The sequence below is a fragment of the Anabas testudineus genome, chromosome 15, assembly GCF_900324465.2.
Source record: "Anabas testudineus chromosome 15, fAnaTes1.2, whole genome shotgun sequence".
NCBI lineage: Eukaryota > Metazoa > Chordata > Actinopteri > Anabantiformes > Anabantidae > Anabas > Anabas testudineus.
Genome location: NC_046624.1, coordinates 20,805,905 through 20,829,030, shown reverse-complemented (window position 1 = coordinate 20,829,030; position 23,126 = coordinate 20,805,905). Strand labels below are relative to the sequence as shown.

The following is a 23,126-nucleotide window of genomic DNA, read 5'->3' as shown; positions in this document are numbered from 1 at the left end:
GTATTTCTCTCTGTAATGAAGAAACTGGGACATGGATCTACTACACTTCAGAAACAGCTGAGTGGTACCCTGGAATAGAGAGCACAGTCCTGGTCAGGTCCATCTCTGCTCCTACCTTCATCTCGTCCCAGACGCCGGTGATCTCGGCCAGACGACCTTTGATGGCCTCTGACTGCTCCGGGTGTTCGGAGGACAAACGCTCTGCCTCTTTCCCCAGGTCGCCCAGCTTGTCTTCAATGGCGACCAGGTCTCTCTCCATCCCCGTCAGCTTCCTCTGCAGAGCCATGACACCGGCCAGGTCGTTACCCAGCTCCTGGGTCGACTCGATCACCTGGAGGATGGAGGCGTGAGTTAAGCAGCAGCTGTGATGGATTTTGTGCTGAATCAGCAGTCTTTGTTCTGTTGGTACCTTGGTCTTCTCCTTGATCCAGGACTTGGTCTCGTTACACTCTAGGTGGTAGTTCTGGACTCCTAGAGCTGAATTCAGGCTGTCCTTCTTCTGGTCCACCAGGTCTCTGAACTGACTCCACCTGGACACAGAGACGAATACTGAGGGTGAAGCAGATACCTGGTGGGTTCGTTACCTGGTTGATTAATGTGGACGACCCGGATGTTACGTCAGTCGGATGTTCGGTCACAGTTCCTGACTGGTCCGTGACATTTTTAAAGTGGTAGTAACCTGATAATCTACCTCACATACCTTAAACTTACCTTTAAATCATGTTGGTTCTAATTTCAGTTCATTTACTGTCACAGTTCACTGAAGGAGCCATTTTCTTGATTAATTATTATTTAATTCTATTTTTTATTACAGCACAGTTCAGAATGATTCAGTTAAACTAAACTGTTTATTCAGATATTTAATCCCAGTTTATTTCTTCTTAAACTCAATCTTTTTAATCTATTTTCAGTTCGTCTCCTTTATTATTCAGTTACTCCCATTTTATTCCTAAACTCTTGGACCTGTTCAACTGAAGTTAGTTTCATTTAATTAGTTTAATTAATGAATTAAGTTATTTTTTCATTCAAACATCCTTTTAAATTAATGTTAAACTAATGTTTAATCTGATGATTTCTGTTTAGTTCCTTTTTAATCCCAGTTTGAGTTGCTGTCTAATCCCGTTTAATTACCCTGATAAAGGACAGATTCCAATGCACATTAATTCATTAACGCTAATTCATTATAATTCCAGTTTTTAAATAAAGTATATTCTTAACTATGACGTTCGTTTTAATCCCAGTTAGATTACCTGGTGTTGAGTTTGTCCTGCTGGGTTTTGATCTCCTTCTCGCTGGGATGTCCACTGTGGATGAGTTGCCTGGCAACCTGGTTCACGACGGCAACCCGGGATGCCTGGTTGTTCATCTCTGGCTCCAAACTCTCAAACCTGGACAGAGACGGAGAATTCATGAGACTCTGACTTTTATATTTCACTATTATTCTAAAATACACTTCATTAAAAAACGTCATCAGTTGAACCGGACGTCTTCAAATGTCAGAACAGTAACAGTGTTGAACAGATCTTCAACCAGGAAATGTTTTTATTATAATATTTATTTATTATATTTCATATTTTAGAATATTTGTTTACTCTGCTAGAGAAGCTAAAGAGCTGCAGCTCACAGCTGATCATGCAGAGAAACCTCTATTCATCATAAAGAACTTACCTCTCACTTTTCTAAGAAGGTTTATTTCACCTTCTCACAGTAGTTGTATGTTTGATTAGTACTGAGTTACAGTCATGTTTCATTAACAGAACCGAGGTGGTGGTGCCGTGCTCGGACGTGAGCAACAGCCTCCTTTTTTATTTGGTCCCACTCAGAAAGAGAACATCAGATGACTGTGTCTGTTCTGGCACTTCTTCTCTGATACTTGTAATTTTTAGAATAAAAATACTGCAACTGCAAAATTGTTAAGTACTCAGTATCAGCAAGTACTCAAATGTAAGTACTTTTACTCAGTCAGGAAAGAATTGGTATTGGGACATCCTCTGACAGAATGTAATCACATATTGCCAAATATAGTTTGTGAGTAAAATGTGTTCTGCAGTGTCTTAGAAAAGCTCCACGTGAAGCTGTGTGGTTGGAGACAAGTGGATGAAAACCAGAGTCAGAGGCTGCTGAACAAACCGTGTCACCACAAACAGTCACACAGTCACACAGTCACACAGTCACACACACACACACACACACACACACACACACACACACACACACACACACACAGTCACACACACACACAGTCTACTGCTGTGAACATCTCATTCCAACTGACGGGGCACAAACTGGATTTACTGGGAACATCCCACAGCTGAGTGACAGCTGAGAAATTATTTCTAATTAAATTTCATTTCTAATCATTTCTTTACCGTCCACCACTGTTTACATTGTTTTCACACCTCTGCTTTTGTTTTGTTTTCTGTTCTTGGAGCTTGGCGGCTTTCAAAAGACGGATTCCCTACACACTGCAGCGTCCCTGAACCCAGCACGTCGTGTCATGATGACACTTTACAATGTAAAGTTAGGTGAAAATACAGTACTTGAGTAAATGTACTGTTACTTACTACCTCTGAGAGGAAATAAATCTATTGCACACATTTGTTTTATGCTGTTTCTGGAGTTTTCTCTTCTCTAGTTTTGTGAATCTTGTGGTTAATGTGTCATCTCTGAGTTGAATGAATCATGAACTAAATTGTTTGATACACGTCCACGAACACACAACGAAGAGGAAAACAGTTCCATCTCCAGAAGAGAGTCACTTTTCTGTTAACGTACTAAACTTATTAGTACTTTCTCAAACCCAGTTACCACACTCCGGTCCTTACCGGTGCTGGACCACCTCCAGGTCCTCCAGTTTCTCAGGGATCTCCATGCTGTTGAGCCACTGCTCCTTCTCATCGATCCACACCTCGCAGGCGTTGGCTTCACTCAGCATCTTGTAGAGAGCCAGAGCGTCCTGCAGCGCCTGTTTCCTGAGCCTCGTCAGCTCGGCCACCTCCTTATAACGCTCCTCGATGCCGGCCAGGCGGCTCTGAACCTGCAAACACACGACCATGAGTGACTGAAGACTCTTCCAGAGAAACTAAAACGACATCAGAAACACCACTTTCTTGACATTTGACCTTAACAATAAATCATGGACTGGGATTGTTCACAGATCAAGCACACTCAGATTAAACTTCCTTTCTTTCAGTTGACACCCTGCAGTGCCCTGGCAGCGGTTTACCTCCTCTGAGTCCGCCTTCTCAGGCGGCAGTGTGCGTGATTGCTCGTGCAGAGCGTCGATGACGGGCCGGTAGCTGTTGATCTCCTCGGCCACATCCTTGTGTTTCTTCACCAAAGTCTGAGCGGAGAACTCGTCGTGGCCGACATCGACGCTGGAGACGATCCGCAGCACATCCAGCATCCACGTGTCAATGTCATCAGCGTCAGCCTGCAGAGAGAAGATGATAAATGTTAAATAAAGAACAGAACAGAATTCGACATTAAAAACTATATTTCTTTTCTCTTTTTACTGCAGGTGTCAGCATTTCTTCTGCACACTGGGATGATGTTTCATTGCTATCTGGATTTGCTTTTGTTGCCTGAACAGTAAATCAATACATTGAGTTTCTGTCTCCCTGTTGCAGCACCTGCAGGTGTCTGACAAAGAAAAGAGACAAACAATGTGGAGAACTCCACTGAAAAGCAAATGCAAAGCGAAGCTTTGTGTTTTCGAATCCAATTAAATCAATTTTTACAACACACGATCAAAATGTGTTCAGGTGTTTTACCTGGAACTGGTGCTGGTTGCAGGCCTCCTGCAGACGAGCTTTACGGACGCCAGAAAGATTCTCCAGAGCCGCCCACTGCTCCTGCACCACGAAGGGATGAAGGAAAGGAAAGGAGGTAAGGAAGTGATATAACATTTAATGCAGATCACATAAACCCTTCAAAGGTGAAGCAGAACAAAGTAGGAAAGATGTGTAGGGTTTCATCAGATATCAGCAACTTCAGCATGAAAAGATGTTCTTTTCTTTTTGACTAAAGGCGACAAACACGTAGTAAAAAGTGACTAAATGTGTCATTTAAGTCTTAAAATCTGGCACCTGAAGCAAACTTATTAAAACAATGCAATGCTGGAAGCACATTCAGTTTTATTAATTAATAACCTGTGTGCGACATACAGTACATCACATGGTGCATATGCAATACTAGAGCCCCTGATTTAATATAAGTTGATATGTTCAGGTGACTACAAATCCACGTCCTCATCCAGGTGAAGTGCTGAAGCAGGTGCAGCAGGTACCTGGATGTCCTGGATTCGTTCTTTAATCTTGTCGGCTCCAAAGTGGTTGTCGGCCACCAGCTCGTCGCCCTGTTTGATGGTCTGCTGCAGATGGGCGGCGCGGCCACTCATCTCATCTTCGAAAGCTTTGTGCTGACTCAGCAGACGCAATGCTCCCGTTAGATCCTTCCCATAATCCTCAGAGGACAGGATCTGCTCCTTCTCCCTGATCCATCCCTCCTACAAGACGCCGACATGTTCAGACACCAGTTACACAAAACCCAACCAGTATCAGTGTGCAGCAATAAAACCAGACATGGGTCATAAATAGTAAAGTCAGGGATTCAAATCCTACACATGCATCATAAAAACCAAATCAGCAGATCCCAGGAACTTATTTGTCAATAATTTCCAGACACTAATGAAAGTAGCAACAGTGACCTCTTCTGCCATTTCCCAGAAGAACTTCCAGAGGCGACGGGACTCCTCGAGACGAGCTCGCCGCTCTGCCGCCAGCTGGCTCAGCTCCTGGTAACAGAACTCCATGTGAGCGACCCGATCCCTGATGATCTGAGGATCACAGGGCTTATAACCTGAGCAGGAGGAAGAGGAATAGTCAGTACTGTCCTGATCATCTAGTCTGACAGATGCAGATATTGAAAAACGTCCGTCAGTCTCACCCTCTGTGTCGCTGGCAAACTTCTGAGCGTTGCGGTTGACGTTTCGGACTCTATCGGCCTGGATGCCGATGTCGGCCTCCACCAGAGCGTGTTTCTGCAGCAGGTCCTCCACACCCAGCAGGTGTTTCCCATAGTCCTGCGAGAGCAGCAGCATCTGCAGAGACAGGAGCATCAAGACATCTCTTCACCAGCTGGTTTCAGTATTTGAGACTTTCATTCAGCTTCTAATGGATTTTACAACGTGAGAAACTGTTTCTGGTACAACTGCGAACCTTCATCTCGTCCATCCAGTCCATGATGTAGAGCATCTCCTGGAAGACTCTCTGCAGGCCCAGGTTCAGCTCCAGTCTCTGTCTGCGGGCCTTCAGCAGCTCCAGCAGGTACTCCCACAGACGGATCACGTTGTCTTTCCTCGCTGTGATGCGTTTGATGTCATGGTAACTCTCTGCCTCCAGCTCCTTCGCCACGGCAACCACCGCCTGCACCAGTGAGAAAGGAGGAGATGACAAACGACAGATTTCGGCTCATTTTGGTTTAATACACTAGAAATCATGGATTTACGCTATCGACCTAAAACAGAAGCACTTTCTTTATTTGAGACTTCATCTCCAAACACTGTTTATCTAAGACAACAAATGATAAATGCATATGTGTGATGTGACCTCAGTCCTCAAGGCAGCGATACAGGCTGGTCAGAGCGCTCAGACTGCAGCTCTATTTGTGTTATCCTACATGATTCAGGCAACCTGTGGCTGAACAGAGGTGTTCTTCAAACATCCAGCGATGAACTGACCTGAACTCGCTCCTCGTAGGCTGCAATGTCTGTTTCTATGGCTTCATGTTTCTTAGTAGCAGCTTCTACAGCCTGGAGGTCAAATCCAAAGTTATCCTGGAGGAAAGGAAACAAGGACAGGAAAGAAGAGGAAAGGAAACAAGGAGAGGACGAAGAACATTAAACAAAGAACGAGCAGAAATAAATGAAAGAAGATGGAGACAAGGAAGAGAAGAGATTAAAATAAAAATTTAAGACTTTTATTTATTGATTAGAAATAAAAATGTCCAAAAAGTTTTCTAGCTGTAGTTGTCGCATTCTTTTTGTGACCACTAGGGAGCTCTGCTCTAACAGGAATGGGCCTGTATGTCACAATAAGATTTCTGCATTTAAAAATTATTGCATATTTATACAACAACAAAATGATGTGAGTGTTACCTGTGAGACCAGCCTCTGGTTCTCACTCAGCCACGTCTCCCTCATGGCGGCCTTACGGTCAAAACGTCGGGCGAGCTGCTCCAGCTTCTCCTGACGAATCAGCTCTGTCCTCAGAGCCAGCTCCCGCTCGTGCTCCGCCTTCTCCAGACGCTCCCACGCCTAAAACAAACACACACATCATATACATAGTTCTTTATTTACATGAATGATCTTTTCTTGTCTCTGTTTCTTAGACAAAATACAGGTATGTTGGATTTTAAATGCTGACTCATGTTACTGTGTTGGATTTTAAATGCCGACTCATGTTACTGTGTTGGATTTCATCTCAGACTCAAAGCCAAAGAGTGTTTCTGCAGTTTCCTACAGCAGATCACAGTTTCATTAGAACTAAGGTTCTCAGGCTGCAGCTCCACCTACAGTGCTGGAGGGTAACGACATGAACACACTGATGACCACGTGTTTATTTACCTTGTTGATGTCAGAGATGAGTTTGCCCTCTCGAGGAGTGTAAACTTTCTGATTGTTGGCTCTCATCTTACTCTGAATGGTGAACAGAAGAACCTCCAGGTTTCCCTTCTCAGTGAACCTGAACACAACATTACACACAGTATTATTACAGAGGATTATAGAGTTTCAATGGAAAAACATGTACAACGTAAAAGACGCCAACACAGGATGTTTGTGTAATTTAAATGTAAGAAGTTAAAAAGAAGAACATGGTCTGAACCTTATTGCGATTACAATAAGCAGCTGTTAGTATAAAAGAGTCAGACTCCTGCTCTTTGGTGGTCGTCCTGATTCAGCTGTGTGGGAGAAGAACTGTGGTTCATCACAGAAATGACTCGTGAGCAACACACTGAGAAATATGTGGTTTACAGAGAGAGGTGAAGGGAGAGGATAAAACTTTTAAACACATAACTGTGTTCGACAACATAACTAAGTACATGTGGTATTTGTGTTTTCATCAGTGTTGTTCATTAAAAACCTTCGATAACTGCAGGAGTCTCTTATTTAATGTTTCTATGATTTAATGATTTATTTTATTTTTTATATATATAACACTAAGTTGAGTCCCGCTCATTGTTCAGAGCACTTTATACCTTTTAGTTAATTTTCCTATTTGAAAATATTTTAAAGTATTTTGCAAATTTGCAATTCATGTATGTTTGCTGTGTACTGTCTGAACCAATAGAGAAAACAGATGATGATTCTTGGTTCTGCAGCTTTAAGCAGAGATTGATGGACGTTTCTCAGTGAAGGACAATATTAGGTCAAACTGAATCGTCCTAGTCCTACTGATCGTGTAGACAGTGTTTATGCTGAGTGAAGCCGACTACCAGCCGTGTGTCACAGCTCCAGGTGGCGTCTATGTTGTTGATAAGCTGGATATTTAAGGTTATCGTGAACTGGAAACCTCCACAGAGAGATTCTACTGACTTTGGGGGTTTCTCCACGGTGCGGTAGGTGTTGAAGGCCTGCAGCTGCTGCTGGACTCCCACCAGAGAGTTGGCAAACTTCCTGTTGTTGAGGATAATGATGGTCTGTTCGATCCACTCCAGCAGGTCAGACGCCAGAGACTCGTACTTCTCGATCATCTTCTCTGTCTCGATGGCGTTGTCCAGAACCTGGAACACCATCAGATGAAACAGATTAAGAAAAACCTCAGACTGGTTCTTTAAACATGCTGAGGGGAGAATATCTAGTTTTTATACATATATATATTTATAACTGTTCTTTTATTATTTTAATATTGACCTACTACCGACCAGGTAGGTTGGTAGTGGTTATTCTACTGTTATACTGTTAATCTACTACTATTCTACTGCATTACAGTTGTTGTGAAGAGCACCCACAGTTTCGTTGTACTCCCTATGTGTCTATTCTATTCTATTCTATTCTATTCTCTTCTATTCTAAATATCTCAGGTGGAGACGTGGTTCATCACCTTGCCGATTCTCTTCCCCTCCACCTTCAGTGCCTTCATCTTGGAGAAGTAGTGGTAGTAGGTCACCACGTAGGTGATGATGGACTTCTCATCAGGGTGGTCCACACTGATGTCTGCACAGAAACACACAGGAACCAAACATTGGAATGAGGAGGAAACGATGAAGCAGGTGAGTGCGAGTGTCTGCGCTGACTCTCACCCTCGGGGTCCAGCAGCTTGGTGAGCCCCAGGTGCTGCTCGGCCAGGTTGAAGGCATTCTGCAGGTTGTAGTGGGCGTTTGATTTCTTCAGCTTGTCAAAGTCGATCAGGTCGGGTCTGAAAAAGAAAGACACGAACAAACAAACAAGAAGTTAGAGCTCTAAACAAAACTATTGATTTTACACACACTATATTTTCTTTACCGGTGAACTTTGTGTAATCATTGTTCTTCCATTAAGCTCCAACAGCTGTTTCCCATCATTCCCAGCACTGCCAGGAATAACATGCTGGAGCAGACCCATTATTTTGTTGGGCTAAAATTGGTCAGCATTAAATATTTTAACTCAGAAACCACTGGAAACTCCCTGTGCAGGCTGCTGAAACCTGCTCCTCTGTGGTGAGGTTCCTATCACACTCACACTCGTGAATAATGTTCATTTCTGTCTCTCTGGGCTCTCTGGAATAATTCCTGACTTCACAACTGGCAGCTTGTACGACTGGCGGTCTAAGATAAGAAGCTGACAAAATGGGAGATGTGGATAAATAGACATGGATTAATCTACAGCTGCAGTGTTTAGACTGAAAAAGAAAAAAGAACAATAATCACAGGTCAAGTGAAGGTTACAGTGTCAGACGTGCTGCTCCGAGAATCAGCTTTATTTAGTTTAATGAGCATAAAGACACATTTTAGGTCTTAAAGTCAGAGGACTGAGCTGCTGCACTTAGAAAAGGACAGACCGTCTGCGGGGGGGGGGCACCTTCTGGTCAAAACCTTCAGTAAATACAGAGCTTTAGTTCCTACCTGTGTTTGTGGATGAGGGCGTTGAAGGCCATCCCATCTCTCCAGCTGGTGGTGAAGTTGTGGATGTTGACGTTTGGATATCTGGACAGGAAGAGGAAATCACAGCTCGTCAGCTTCTCATCAGAGCAGCACTGCTACGCTAACAAAATTCATTCAGTCCCGGGCGTCAGGGAGAGGAACGTGGAGATATAACAACACTCCCGGCTGATGACCTGTGTGAATGGTTTGTAAACTAGTTTCTCACCCTGCAGTCTTCATCTGACACCAGAGCAGCAGAGCATCTTTAGCCGACTTCTTCTCCTTGTTGTCCTCCGTCTCCACGCTGATGTCCTGGATCTGAGACGCACAGGTGGAGAGTTTAAGTGCTGAACAATGGAAAGAGGAAACTGTTTCCCCTCATTACATTTAGCACAATCAACTGTTTAAGATCTGAGGGAGAAAACCTAACACAGTTATCCAGTTTTCATCTAAACTTCCTAAATTTGATGTGATCACCACGTCAACAACAGGACCTAAGTGATTTTATTGTTCCAACAAATGAGAACAAGTTTCATCAAACAGTAAAATCTATCATCAATGAATGATCAAACTAAATATTGTTCAAGTTATTGCTTTCTCCCATTTTTCCCAGGGGCAGTGAACGCAGCAGTGGATCTTGGATGAAACTAAGCACGAACCAACAAACACGAGCTTCGTTTTAATCCTTCGTAAAATACGCAGGACGATAAAACATCACTCACATCACTCCTTCACATTCTTTCACGAGCTGCACTCGTCCACTAAGGTGTAATCCATCCAGAGTAAAGTCTGCTGCTGACATAACACACATCCTGCCCGGCTTTCCAGAAATGTCCTCACCTTCTAAAAATGTCCTCATTTTCTAAAATAATGTCTCCACTTTCTAAAATGTGACATCATTCCAAAAGACCTTATTCTTGTTCGAACATGGCCTCACTTTCCAAAATGGATGGATGGATGGAACACACTTCCTCCTCCTCACTGTCCGAACATGTCTTTACTCAAAAACGCCATCAATCTCTAAATAGACTACGTCCCACTGTCCTGAACTAACAGACTGTACGGGAAAATCTCACCTTCATTGATTGACACCCATGAGTTTCATCCTGACAGAAACATGAACGGCATCTGCAGCAACATCCACTCGGCCGAAGCTCAGATCCCACAAACACACACGTACGCTGTAGTTCTGCTGTCACTTGGCTCTATTTCACTCTCGTTCCACCACCGCAGGATTTAAAACCACTAAAGAGAGTTTTTTAATCCTCGTGGCTTAAAAAACCTAAATCCTTTTCACCCATTTTCCCAACTGTTCCCTGTTTCTAACGATGACGTTATCACACGAGTGACACAACGACCTCATGAACATGCAGTGAAAATCACAGGCATTAAATACATCTGAAGATGAGAAATAACGTCAGGACAGATTGTTGAGAGAGGTGCATATATATGTAATATAATAATATATAATATAATATAATATAATATAATATAATATAATATAATATAATATAATATAATATAATATAATATAATATAATATAATATAATATAATATAATATACGTTATCTTATCCTAATCTTTTAGTTAACTATTAACCATGATCACGTTACTATAGGATTAGAATGGATTTACTTTAACTCTGATTTTAATGTGTGATGATAATTCAGCACTTTATCTGTTAATTAAAAACATTGATGATGTGGACTATAAAGGATGATGGTGACGACATTACACGTTACTGTTTGTTTACTGGTTCATTTTAGAATGAAATGGTCACTGACCCGTTTCTTAACATGGGTTAAAAGGTGAAGTCAGAGTTCTTAATACTTCGGTCTAGTTTTCAGCTAACCAGGTTGAACTCAAGCTGAACTCATGTAACAAATGTATTTTAGATCCAAATATAGTGTAAAACTCGAAAGCATCCATGTAGGGAATCACATTATCAGAGGAAGATTCAGCACAGAAAATAAATAGTAAACATTCAGCAAACCATAAGTTACCGGTGAATGATGAGTAACTAACTTCAACTGACTGCATACAGTGTGTTGTTATTAATTTAGGGATGCAACATACCAACTACTACAAGGAGCATAGTGTCCCCAAAAAGCCAAATCAATGATATGCATCATCTGAGAGGATTCATCAAAGGTTTTCAGACACAAAATAATATCGATACAGTGGAAGTTACAGTGTAAGAACCCAGACCCACAGCAGCAAAACAGTCCTAGTCCTGTGAAATATTGACCGTCAGTAGCTACAAAATGGAGCTCATACTGTACATGACCATGGTGACTGCACGTGTTTGATTCACCTTACGATGCAGAATTGATTCTGCAATGGACAAAATGACCCACTTCACCAGTGCAGTGTTCTGATTTGAGCTCATGTAGCTGAATAGGTTCACAGCCTCTCACCTGGAAGCGAAGGATGATGGTCCAGATGAGGCCCAGGGTGAGGCGGTGGTTCCCGTCTACAATGTCATGGGAGCCCATGTTCTCCAGGTGAACCCTCTGCTCCTTCAGGAACTGCAGAGCCTTGTCCACGTTCTCCAGACAGTGGATACGCATCCGACCCTTGGTGGGTTTAGGCTGAAACAAAGACACGACTTGGTTTATTTACAACCCTCAAAAAACCAGAACGGTCAACTGCTTCATGCTGTCACATAAACACGAAGAAGAAGAAGAAGAAAACAGCTGCGGACACAGCTGGCCGCTTTCAAACGGACGCTTTCTGTTTTCTTTCCGTATGAAGAAAACTGTTGCTGGACTGTATTTAAATAAATTATAATCTGATTCCAAACATCCAAAAACAAGGAAACAGATGTGAAAAGTTAAATAAATGTCTCCAAAAACCAACAGATTCTATGGACATCAAGAAACTAAGGCCTTCAACCATCACTCACTTCTTACTTATCCAAGAAACATCTTCAGTTGCACAATTACAAACTGGTATTCTGCACATGATTCACGAGGAAAAGAGAGTGAGCTGAAGTGCAACATGTGAGAGCAGCAGGAGTTAGAAAGTCAGCACCAGGTTCTACTGGAAAGTCTAATTTAATTACCGTAATACCTGCATTACACCTGCAAGCAAAAAGCGGCCTGTGAGCCTCATCTGGTTTTGATCTGGTTCAAGAATAAGTGACACTTTTAAAATCTCAATATTTCAGTTATATAGTAACAACAGCATTTACTTTATTAACACCAGGCTCATAAATACTAGGAGCTGAAAATAGAGCATAGATATGAATCATAACCTGAGAAAAAGGACTTTATCTGATGTATAAATGCACTAAGCATAAGTAGAAATTATAAATATATAGTATAATATAATAGTATAAATAATTCAGTAAGATAAAACTAAGGTTGTGTATTGGAAACAATCTGTTGATACGATCTGTGTCACTGTACAAGGTAAGATTCATTATATTATGATTATATATATAATATATATATTATGATATATTGTGATTTTTTAATCAAATGTTTCTATTGTTTTGTTTTTTATTTCGTTACATTCACAAAGTCACAAAAAGGAAAAGAAGCTAATTTATTCTTTACTTTTTATACCAATTTATTCTTGTTACATGGCTTAAATGTTTTATTCTGTCGCTGTACACAGGAGGATGTGCCCCTGCTGCTGCAATATTATGACTGATTATGATAATAAAACTATTGAAAAGTGTGTTTAGATTCATACCTCCGGGTCCCGTGTTCTGTCAGTGTGATACATGGAGGATTAAACCCACAGGATGTTCTGAAGGAGCAGACAGAGAAGCTGAGCGCTGATGAAACGCACGTCCAGCTGCTCAGTATCTACTTTTAAAGTGACTCAGACGGTAGAACAACAGGTTCTCCACTGATTAAATACACAGACTGGTGATGATGCTGATTTGCATCTAGTGTCCTTACAGGGAAAGTGAAATCACCTGTGCCAGGTTACCTACAGATAAACAGGTGCATGGAGCAACGTGTCAAAGACTGTGAAGTGCTGTAACTTCTCCTGACTGCTCATCGTCCCAGGTGAAGCTCTGATATAAATATTGTTGTATTTTTTATTTTGGCCTTTAATGGCTGAACATCCTGATTAGAATAATCATAAATACCAGAAACACCACACAGGAACAAGAAATGACCACAATAAAATGAATATGCGAGCGTCCACACCGTGTGTCCTCTGTCCACACTACACTACGACCAGGTCGTCATCCAACAATAACGCTGCTGTCTTTGCTTTTCCTCACACAGACACATGAACAGCACCCAGAGAAAAGTTCCTCAGTGATTCAGGATCTTGGCTCTTGGACGGCTGTCTGCTGCTGGCATTAATCCAAAAAACACACACCGAGATTCATGATTCATACAGAATTATGAACAGCACCTTGTGCCATGAAAACACAGTTTACCTCCATCAACAGCTGAGTGCTGATCTGCAGCGGGGATTTCCACCATCTGAAGGTTTTTAGACTCATCTATGATGCTGTATGTAGATGTGGGGGCGTCTGATTTGATCCTCCAGTGCCTTTTCTGGAAACTACCACACGTTGAAGCTTGTTTGTCTCCAAGACTCTGACTTTTCCTATTCCTCTGATCCACGGAGCCTCATTCTTGTTAAAAAACTATTAAAAATACACCAATGCCTCAGTCGCGCAGTCGCCGTCCTGCTGGCACAAATACTCAGCACAACAGCACAGGTGGATTAATCCACCACTAAAAATAGTCCCTGACAAATGCATCAACTGTATGTTTACTAAAAACTACAATGTTAATGTCACTAAATACATTTTAAATGAAGACATTTTTACTCCACCACATTTCAGAGGGCACTATGGTACTATAGGAGCTAGTTACTTTAATAAGTAATATTTTACTAATGAAACGCAAACTTATATAAAGTATATGAAGTTAATTAAAAAGTAAAACAATGATCTCCACACATTCATGGATATTCTTCTCTTTACTGTTCTGATATAATTAAATTAATGAAGTTAGTACTGATGCTAATCCTGCAGGTGTTGGACTGAAAATGACTAAATGAAAAAATGAAAAATAAATGTTTTTTCCATCCTCAGTCAGAATCAGGGAGCTCAGGCTCCAAGTCAGACACTGTGCAGTGTGGGGGCAGCTGCTCGCTCTCAGATTCTTCTGCTGCTTCTGGAGGCGTTTTGGCTCCATGAAAACCCTCAAAGTTACTCAATGACTTCTTTCACAACCCGGACACCCCCCACTCTGTCTCCCACTGTTATTCTCTCCATCCCTCCTGCTCACCACTTCACTATCAATCTGATTTTCTATTTTACTTCTGTTACGTCCTTTTTGTCTCTCGTCCCGTCTTTATTTCCACCAGTTACTTCTCTCGCTTCTGCACGAGCATCCAAGATGCAAAAATTCCTTTGCATCTTAACTTATATAGGACGTCAGAATCATTGTATACGTACAGTAAGCAGAGAACTGAGTAAATTGTGCTTCCTGACTGACTGTGTAGCTGTGTTTTCTCTCTCTGTGTGTGTTTGACAGGTTGTGAAAAGGCCGGATGAAGGCAGAGCACAGAGAGAAGAGTTCAGAGTTGAAGAGGCTGGACAGACGTCCAAAAAGGCAAAGAGAGTTTGGCTCATCGCACTGGAAGTTAGTGACGGGGGGTTGGTACTGGTGCCGTCTCAGTAAGTTTAAATGTCTTTCAGAGTGTGAAGAGAAGAGAATACAGCAAGAAGATGGACAGAAAAGAAAAAAGCAGCAAGTCAGCAATAATGTCTTCCTGTTGCCTTAGTGACGGCAGACGGGAGCAAAACACTTGATGAGTTTTACAAGTCCACTGAAACAAGGAATCAATTCCTAAATGTTGTTTATCCGTCAATAGCAGAGGTGTTGTAAAGTGATCTGCTGCAGTTTAGTGTGATTCATTCAATGTTACATAATAATAAATCAGACCAACAGAAAACCAGATCACTGCACAGGTTAACGAATGCATTTATCATCATCAACAGCCGCATGATAAATCATTTATTCATTTATCATCTATTCATCATATGAACGAGACGGGTTTTTAATGATTGATGGAGGAAACGCTGATACTGATTCTACACGATGAAAGTTTAGAGAGGACAGTTTGATCATTGACATGTTTTACTTTACTTTCCTAGAATTGTTTGCATCAATTGTGTTAATATGATTATCGCACATTATTATGACCTGACTACTGATCTGAATCAGATCTTAAACATTCACAGAACTTTACTAATGGATGTATTAATACTGGAATTTATCTGTCTGGTTTTTAATAGACAACAACACTGCATCACTGTGTTGTTGTCTGTTGAACTGTGTATTTTAGTGTGTATTCGTGGAACAGTGATACACAGACAGAGAGCGCGCGTGGTGATGTGTGGTTAATGATTGCAGGAACCATCAACGTTGGTATTTCACATTCAGAGAAACTGAACAAACAACCAGATAAGAGGAGTGGGAGCACAGAGACGACACACAGCTGTTTAAATGCAACCACAGAGGAGGTCTCAAAAAACACAGGGAGACATTTAACTTCCTCTAAATGAACTCCCGCGAAACCTAAAATGTAGAACTGCTCCTTTAACTCTAACTGCAGGTCGTTTAGGCCCAGCTGCTTCAGACGGCGCTCCTCTTTCCTGACAGTAAGTGAACCTACCAGCCTCTCTCCTGACAGGACCTCCAGCAGCTTGATGAGCATGCGTCCGTCCCTCAGGTCCATGTAGAGGTCGGTGATGCGACAGGAAACTCTGGACAGGTGGGAGTTCACCCACTTAGTGAAGGTCTTCTTCTGCACCGCCTCACGCTCATCTGGACAAGAGAGTCGGGAAAAGAGAGATTCTGGTTAGTGAAGGAATCCAAAACGTAACGGCATCAAACTCTGACTGAGCCAACAAATAAGAACGAAGAGCATGAGAGGTGAGGGAAGCTTTGGATAAATGTACAGTCGGAGCAGCAAGTTTGAGTCCCGCTGAGCTCCTCGTGTGTGTCAGCCTGTGGTGATTAAGGGAGGGAGAAGTTTCCTGTGTCTGACGACTAAATCTAAATCAAACAGTAACTATTCACACACGACGTCGCTGACGCTAGTTTGTCACAGTGTAAATTATTAGTACTGTCAAAGACAGAGTCTCAGTGTTCAACAAAACCACCAAAATGAGCTTAGAATGAACGCACAGGATGGACATTTACTAAACTCTGTTTGACCTCTGGAAGGAAACAGGGCAGACAGAGACGTCCACACACACACACACACACACACACACACACACACACACACACACACACACACACACACACACACACACACACACACACACACACGGCCATTCATCCGAATGCTTGACCTTCAGAGTGTGTGTTAGTTTGGAGCAGGACAATAGCTCCAGTGTTGACGGCCTTCAGCAGGTTTATCACTCAGCACAAACACTGTGGAGACTTTCTGATATCAAACTGGAGCAGTTGGAAATCAGCAGAAGAGACGTCAGTGTGTCTGCCAGAAAATAAAGAACAGAAAATCAACGTGGACGACCGCATGAAGCCACGAACACTGCAGGGTGTTGTTTAACGTAGACGAGGAACTTTTATTTTGAAGCAGTCGACAAATAAAAATTTTGTTAAAGGTGCATTCAGTAAAATCTAACTGTGACTTGACACTAAATGTCAATATCTGATAGAAAATGTGATGACTGATCAGTTGTCCAACAGGTGGAGCTGGCCCAGCTTTGTGACACCACCCACAGACACTGCTCCAGGTCAGCGGCCAATGATTTACAGCCATCGTTATCTCCACAGCGAGGATCCACATCGACTAATGTCTGGAAAGGAACCAGAGCTCCAGAGTTACTGTAGCTCCCAGCTTCACAACAACTTCCAGCTAATACCAACAACTTCCTGACAGATATTAAGTTTCAAATATTCTATATATATAGAATCATACTGTCAGCAAAGAACGCAGGATTTAGCCAGATGTCCACCGTTTCAACATGCAATATACTGACTGAATATAATTTCAGGCAGCAAAAATAAATGACAGCTGAACAAAGACGTGAGATGCAGTTGGAAGTCTCACTGTGAAGCAGCAGGACGTTTGTGGTTAAATGAATCACTGAACAAATATTGACTCCTACTGTGAAAGTTGACAATGAACATCCAGAGTCCGATTTCTATTGTGAAGTTGACTCACTGTCTTTTAGTGTTGCCACATGCAAAAGCTGCTTCAATCAATCTATGTCAGCTTTATTATTAATCCACAAACTGCTGCAGTCTAAAGAATCAAATCAACCTCCAGGTTACTTGATATTTGACATATTCAGACAGAGACTGCTGCAGCATTAGAGAGAAGACGAAACCTGAAACGTTTGAGCAAAGATGTTGTTGGTTTATGTTGGTGCATAATCACATAATCTACTGAAATCTGTAAATGAATGAATCCATGTACTGAATAATCTCGTGTTGCTCAACAGCTTTAACTGATGGAGATTTTATATCTTAAATAGAGATTAACGCATTTCTGTGTCTTATCTCCATCTTCTCACTTCCTGCATTTTCTGCACACGAGAGAGAGAGAGAGAGTGTCTTCTTCTGTGTGTGTGTGTGTGTGTGTGTGTGTGTGTTCCCCTTCCTGTGCTGAGAAAAGAAGCAGATGCTCGTCCCAGCAGGAAAACATGTTTACACTCACACACAGACACACGGAAAACGGCTGGACCGCACCCATGTTCGCAGTATATATATATACATACATACATACATACATGCATACATACACACACACTGTATATGTACATGTACAGTACTACGTGTGTGTGGGTGTGTCTATGTCAGTGCTGGACTCAGTCCTCCTGCTTTTCAAGTCTGAACCAATTCTTTCATTCTTAAAAACACTCGACACCATTTCTCACCTTATCTATAATTATGAGAAACACCACACTGCTCTCAGCCGCTGCCCAGAAATTCCCCGAACACGTCTCATGTTTTAACTCATCTGTCAGGTGAAACCACCAGTGCCTGCATCTACTGCGATCTCTCTGCTCCTCAGATTAGGAAATCACTCCTGTCTGGCCAGAAGTTCTCACGGTCACTTCATTTAAGGAGTAAAAGCCTTTCACTGACCTTCGTAATGGGGGAAATGATCCTATCTCTACAGGTGATAAATAAAACTCCATCTTACACCTTAGAGGCTGCAGAGGCGTCTTAACTTGTTGCCAGGAGATGCTTTTCAGGCAGAGGCATGCACCTTCAGTAGGACACATGAATTTAAGCTTAGTTAAAGAGGGATGTGGGTACTGGTCATGGTTTACTGATGTCTGCACAGTCAGCCAGAGGCCATCTGGTTGAGAAGTTGTTGAGCTCTGAGCTGCTTCATTCACCCTTTATCCCTGATACAGGCCAACAAATAATGTTTCTGAGGCTTAAATGAAATGTAAAGACACAACAGAAACAAACAGCCATGATAAGGATTCTTCAGAGTATGATATTTGGTCAGGGAGTGATGTTTGCATGATGTTTTATGACAGAGTCTAAATAAAGGCCTGGTTCCGAAACACAGGATGAAAATAAACCTGAGCTGCAGCTGGAGTCGACTCCACAACATTTCAGGTGCTGTCAGCAGCACCGAGAGAAATGAAGTGAAGCTACTCACACATAAGCAGAACTCAATGTCAGCGGTCTTCTTTACAGATTCTGCTGAATCCACAAAGACAGAGCAGCGTGCTCGCGTCTTTCATTGGAGCGAGAGGAGACAGTGCTGTATTGATTGGGTGTCTGAACTCTGGGTCAATAACACACAGTGAGAGGACGACCTTAACGGCTGTGACACACACGTTGGATACATGACGCTTTCAAAACATCACTGGAGGATGAACCATGATTTAGACTCAAACAGCTGCTGCAGGTCGAGAACAACATGTAAAGTAAAGGATTGTGGTCACAGCGGGTGACGAGAAGCTGGAGCAGAAACAGGAGAAGCATGAAGTCACACTGGAGTAAGACTGGATGCTCTGATGATGACCTTCCTCCCTCCATTTACACACTGCAGCCGTTCTGTGGGCGTCTCCGAGGTCTACAGAGTTAAACATGTTGAACACAATGTATGACGACTGGAGTTCGACTCATGACGTAAGTCCTGTTTCTCCTCCAGTGTCCCAGGAGGAACCAGGAGGGTCGGCACAGATTCACGCTGGTACGGTACCTTTAATACAGAACGGCGAGGCGCCGTAGGGGCGCAGTAATGAAGGATCAGTGTAAAACAGAGAGAGAAGGAATGTGCAGCGTGAACATCATGTGAGGTGAATCACTGCTTGTATCACTGTGTGAATGTTTCTCTCTCAGAAAACACACACTGAACGATTGTAGTGCATCATGGGAAGTCAAGGTTGTGATATGACAAGAATGCAAAACAGAGTTCACGACACACACACACACACACACACACACACACACACACACACTAACCGACTAATACTATATAAACGTGGTCTGACCAATGTGGTTTCACAACGTTTCAGATCGATAGTGACAAAATTATTTTAATCCAAAACATTATTTTACTCCAGACAAGTAAAAAAAACATAAGAGAAGAAGAAGAAAAGAGAGAGGAAGTGAAGGAAGTAGTGGACAAGAGGAAAAGGAAGCCTAGGAGGAAATGAAGTAGAACAAGGAGAGGAAAGCAAGGACAGGTTAAAAACAAGGAAACAAAGGAAAGAACGGAAAAATAAATGAAAACAAACAACAGGAAAAAGAATGAAGGGAAGGAGAAGAGGAAGAAAAGGAAGTGAGGAAAGGACACACAGGAAGTGAAGGAGAGAAGGAACAAACTGGGAACAGTACAAGTATTAACCAGCTGACATTTGTCATGTCATCACTTCAACTGAGATCAGCTGTGTCCAAACCCAACCAGCTCCACCAATCAGCTTCGACTATTGATTACACTGGAACCAGGGTCGCGACCCTGGACGCACAAGAGCAGAACTCCCTGGAAGGTTCGACTCAGGGCAAAATAAACCCAGAGCAACTTAACACACAACACACTAAAAAGAACAGATTTTATCACAAGACATTAGACACACACACACGCACACACACACAGTCCAGATTGTGACTTAATGTGATTTAGACCAGAAATAAATCTTTAATTTGTTTTTATTATCCAGAGCAGGTTGACACATACACACCCATCCTGTGTGTGTGTGTGTGTGTGTGTGTGTGTGTGTGTGTGTGGTAACTGTGTGGGTGGGGGATTTCAGGAAATGTTTGAGCAGTTATGCTTTTACTGTTTCCTTTCTCATCCAATAATGACTAATACTGTGTTCTGTGACACACACACACACACACACACACACACACACAATATTGAAGGTGGAGATGAAATAAAACTGGAGGAGAAAGAGTGAAGACAACCAGAGGAGAGAGGTCTGAAACATACAGACAGAAACAAGGAACACACAGGTGTAGGTGAACACAGGTGTAGGTGAACACAGGTGTAGGTGAACACAGGTGTAGGTGAACACAGGTGTAGGTGAACACAGGTGTAGGTGAACACAGGTATTCTCACCCCTGTTGTGTGTTAATTAATCTTATTTTATGAGCCCTACAACTTTGATTTGATTCTTTCAGTTCAGGGTCACCTGCCGTCTAAATGTTAAAGGAGTGGAAATCCCCAGTTTGAATCTGAGCAGGGGAAGTGAAACACACAGCGCAGAGGAGACGTCCAGGTGTGAATGTGACAAGATGTTTGCAGTTTGTAGAGTTCTGGTTCAAGAATGAATCATTTTAATTAGGACCAATTCTTTTAGGATATTTCTGTTCATACAGTCACTACGATCACCTGTCAAACAGGTGCTGAGCTCTACGAGACAACAGTCATCCTCCTCAAGAAGACGTTGGCCCTCAGATAATATGTGTTACTGTAACTGTGAGTGAGTTTAAAGCCTGTAAATAAAATGTCTTTACACGAGGACAGAAAGAAATAACAGAAGGAATAGTGGACAGATCTTTATCGTGAGGTGTGGAGGCACTGAGGCGTTCAGGGACCACACAGAGCGCAGGTCACTCGTGTTGGATGGATGGATAGATAATATCAAATGGTCTTAAAATGAAAAAAGTATGTGAACCTTTTGAAATTTCCTGATTTTCTGTATTAATTTGTCATGAACACAGATGTCAGCCAGGTCCAATGATAGCTTCAAATCTTTGTCTCTCTGGGTTGTTCCTAGTGTTTGTTGTGCTCTTGGAGTCATTTTGACTGGCCGCCCACTTCTTGGGAGAGTATCCACAGTCCCAAAGTGTCTCTATTTGTAGATTGTTTGCCAGCTGTAGACTGATGAGTTTCTAAATTTGTAATTTGACATCACTTTGTAAAAAAAGCTTTGTGTAAATCAACAATTCTTGATTGTAGATTCTCGGAAAGCTCCTTTTAGCGAGGCATGGCTCGTATAGCGTATTCTTGTTGTGCGGAGCAAATTCAAAAAGTTAGAGTGGTTTTCGTCAGTCCAAGTAGCTCTAGTCCACAGCTCCAAACTAATGTTCTTAACTTATGCCAACACCTGAATCCAAATAGCTTTTTGAGGTGATTATTTGAAAGGGTTCACATACTTTTTCCACTATGATGTTTAAATGGTTGTTCTCAATAAAGATGGGATTTTTATTGTGTTATTAAATTAGGCACATTATATTTGTTAATACTCTTCACTTAGATGAAGGTCAGATGACACACACTTTAGCATGTAATGTGATCTACAAACACAGGTCAGGACACGGAACGACCCTTTACACAGAAATGTTCTCTGCTGAACGTGTGCCAGAGTAAGAGAGGAAGAGGAAGAGGAAGAGGAAGCTGGGGCAGCTATTATCGATTCATTGTCTGAGTCAGTTTTCAATCCAAAACAGCCAAAACTGTGAATTCCAGTTTCTCCAATGAGAAAAGTCTGTGTGTCTTTATCCCTGTAAACTAAATATCATGTTGAACAACGGACGTTTGATAATTCGAAGTTTCGTGATTAACTTGTTAAATTAACTGCAGATTAATCAGTGATGAAAATGATCATTAACTGCAGAGTGAAGTCTGTAGACTGTGTGTGTTAGAGAGGCCGAACATATCAAACATCTGTTTCCAGTAACACACACACGGTTCTGTTCACTCTCCCATGTCTGTGGCCTGTTTCCAAATCAAACCCAGTTCTGGGCCATTCATAATAGATCGCATGACATTAACCACACACACACACACACACACACACACACACACACACACACACGTAACTTTATCAGAACACACACACGTTTTGCAATTCCAGGATACCAGCATTCCTGATCTCCCACAGGAGGACCAGGGAGGCCGTCGAATATTACTATTACTGTGTCTCACTGCTGCAGAAAAATGCTCCGACCAAAAAGAGCATCGTTCGTATTCGGTGCGTCTTCCACAGAGTTTGATGTACGTTAATATTTCTGTTTTAATGGGTGAAATGTATTAAAAAAATCATATAAAATGACCAACAATCATGTTTTAGCTGCTTCAGCAGCTACAGATTTGAAAGATCTGAATCTCTTCTCAGATCTTATATGAGAAAATATAAAAACCATTATTTCATACATTAAATTACTGATTAAGAAATCAAATGTTTTACAGATTAACAACTGATGAAAATAAGAATTTGTTGCAGCCAACTGTCACAAGGCCTCAGTTTAAAGTGAGTAAAAGTTGTCATCCCCATTTGAAAGAAGGCATTTTCCTCAGTGCCATTAAACTAACGATAAATTGCTTCTAGTCAGGCAGAACATCTGTTTTTCTCTGTTGCACAACATTTTGCCTGCAGTAAGCTGGAGTCACGTGTGACTTACATGATTTTCTCTTTTTCAGCACAAACTGCTTTAACAATATCTTAACAATATCTTTGTAATGACAGCTCGTGTGGCCCAGTGGAGCGCTGGGTCTGTCTGACGGGTTATGGTAAATAGGATTCACAGCAGAATGGCTCCATTTACAAATAGAAACTGATTCACGAGTT

At 41.9% G+C, this 23,126-nt stretch overlaps 1 protein-coding gene across 4 annotated transcripts in view; it reads right to left on the bottom strand.

Moving 5' to 3' along the window:
- LOC113159398 (spectrin beta chain, non-erythrocytic 1-like) overlaps nt 1-23,126 on the bottom strand; it is an 87,158-nt gene that overhangs the window by 19,511 nt on the left and 44,521 nt on the right. For all 4 annotated transcript variants that reach the window (XR_003298621.1, XR_003298620.1, XM_026356060.1 and 1 more), the window contains 20 exons: nt 15,782-15,933; nt 11,539-11,712; nt 9,347-9,438; nt 9,103-9,183; nt 8,302-8,417; nt 8,103-8,215; nt 7,595-7,782; nt 6,626-6,743; nt 6,158-6,316; nt 5,741-5,836; nt 5,220-5,426; nt 4,948-5,101; nt 4,709-4,860; nt 4,289-4,507; nt 3,774-3,854; nt 3,227-3,433; nt 2,826-3,037; nt 1,251-1,388; nt 410-530; nt 116-331 (listed from right to left, as the gene is read on the bottom strand). Coding sequence is in view for 2 of the 4 variants with exons in the window: in XM_026356060.1 (XP_026211845.1) it covers nt 116-331; nt 410-530; nt 1,251-1,388; nt 2,826-3,037; nt 3,227-3,433; nt 3,774-3,854; nt 4,289-4,507; nt 4,709-4,860; nt 4,948-5,101; nt 5,220-5,426; nt 5,741-5,836; nt 6,158-6,316; nt 6,626-6,743; nt 7,595-7,782; nt 8,103-8,215; nt 8,302-8,417; nt 9,103-9,183; nt 9,347-9,438; nt 11,539-11,712; nt 15,782-15,933 (2,996 nt within the window). In the remaining 2 variants the exon portion in view is untranslated. The remainder of the gene's footprint in view (nt 1-115; nt 332-409; nt 531-1,250; nt 1,389-2,825; nt 3,038-3,226; nt 3,434-3,773; nt 3,855-4,288; nt 4,508-4,708; nt 4,861-4,947; nt 5,102-5,219; nt 5,427-5,740; nt 5,837-6,157; nt 6,317-6,625; nt 6,744-7,594; nt 7,783-8,102; nt 8,216-8,301; nt 8,418-9,102; nt 9,184-9,346; nt 9,439-11,538; nt 11,713-15,781; nt 15,934-23,126) is intronic.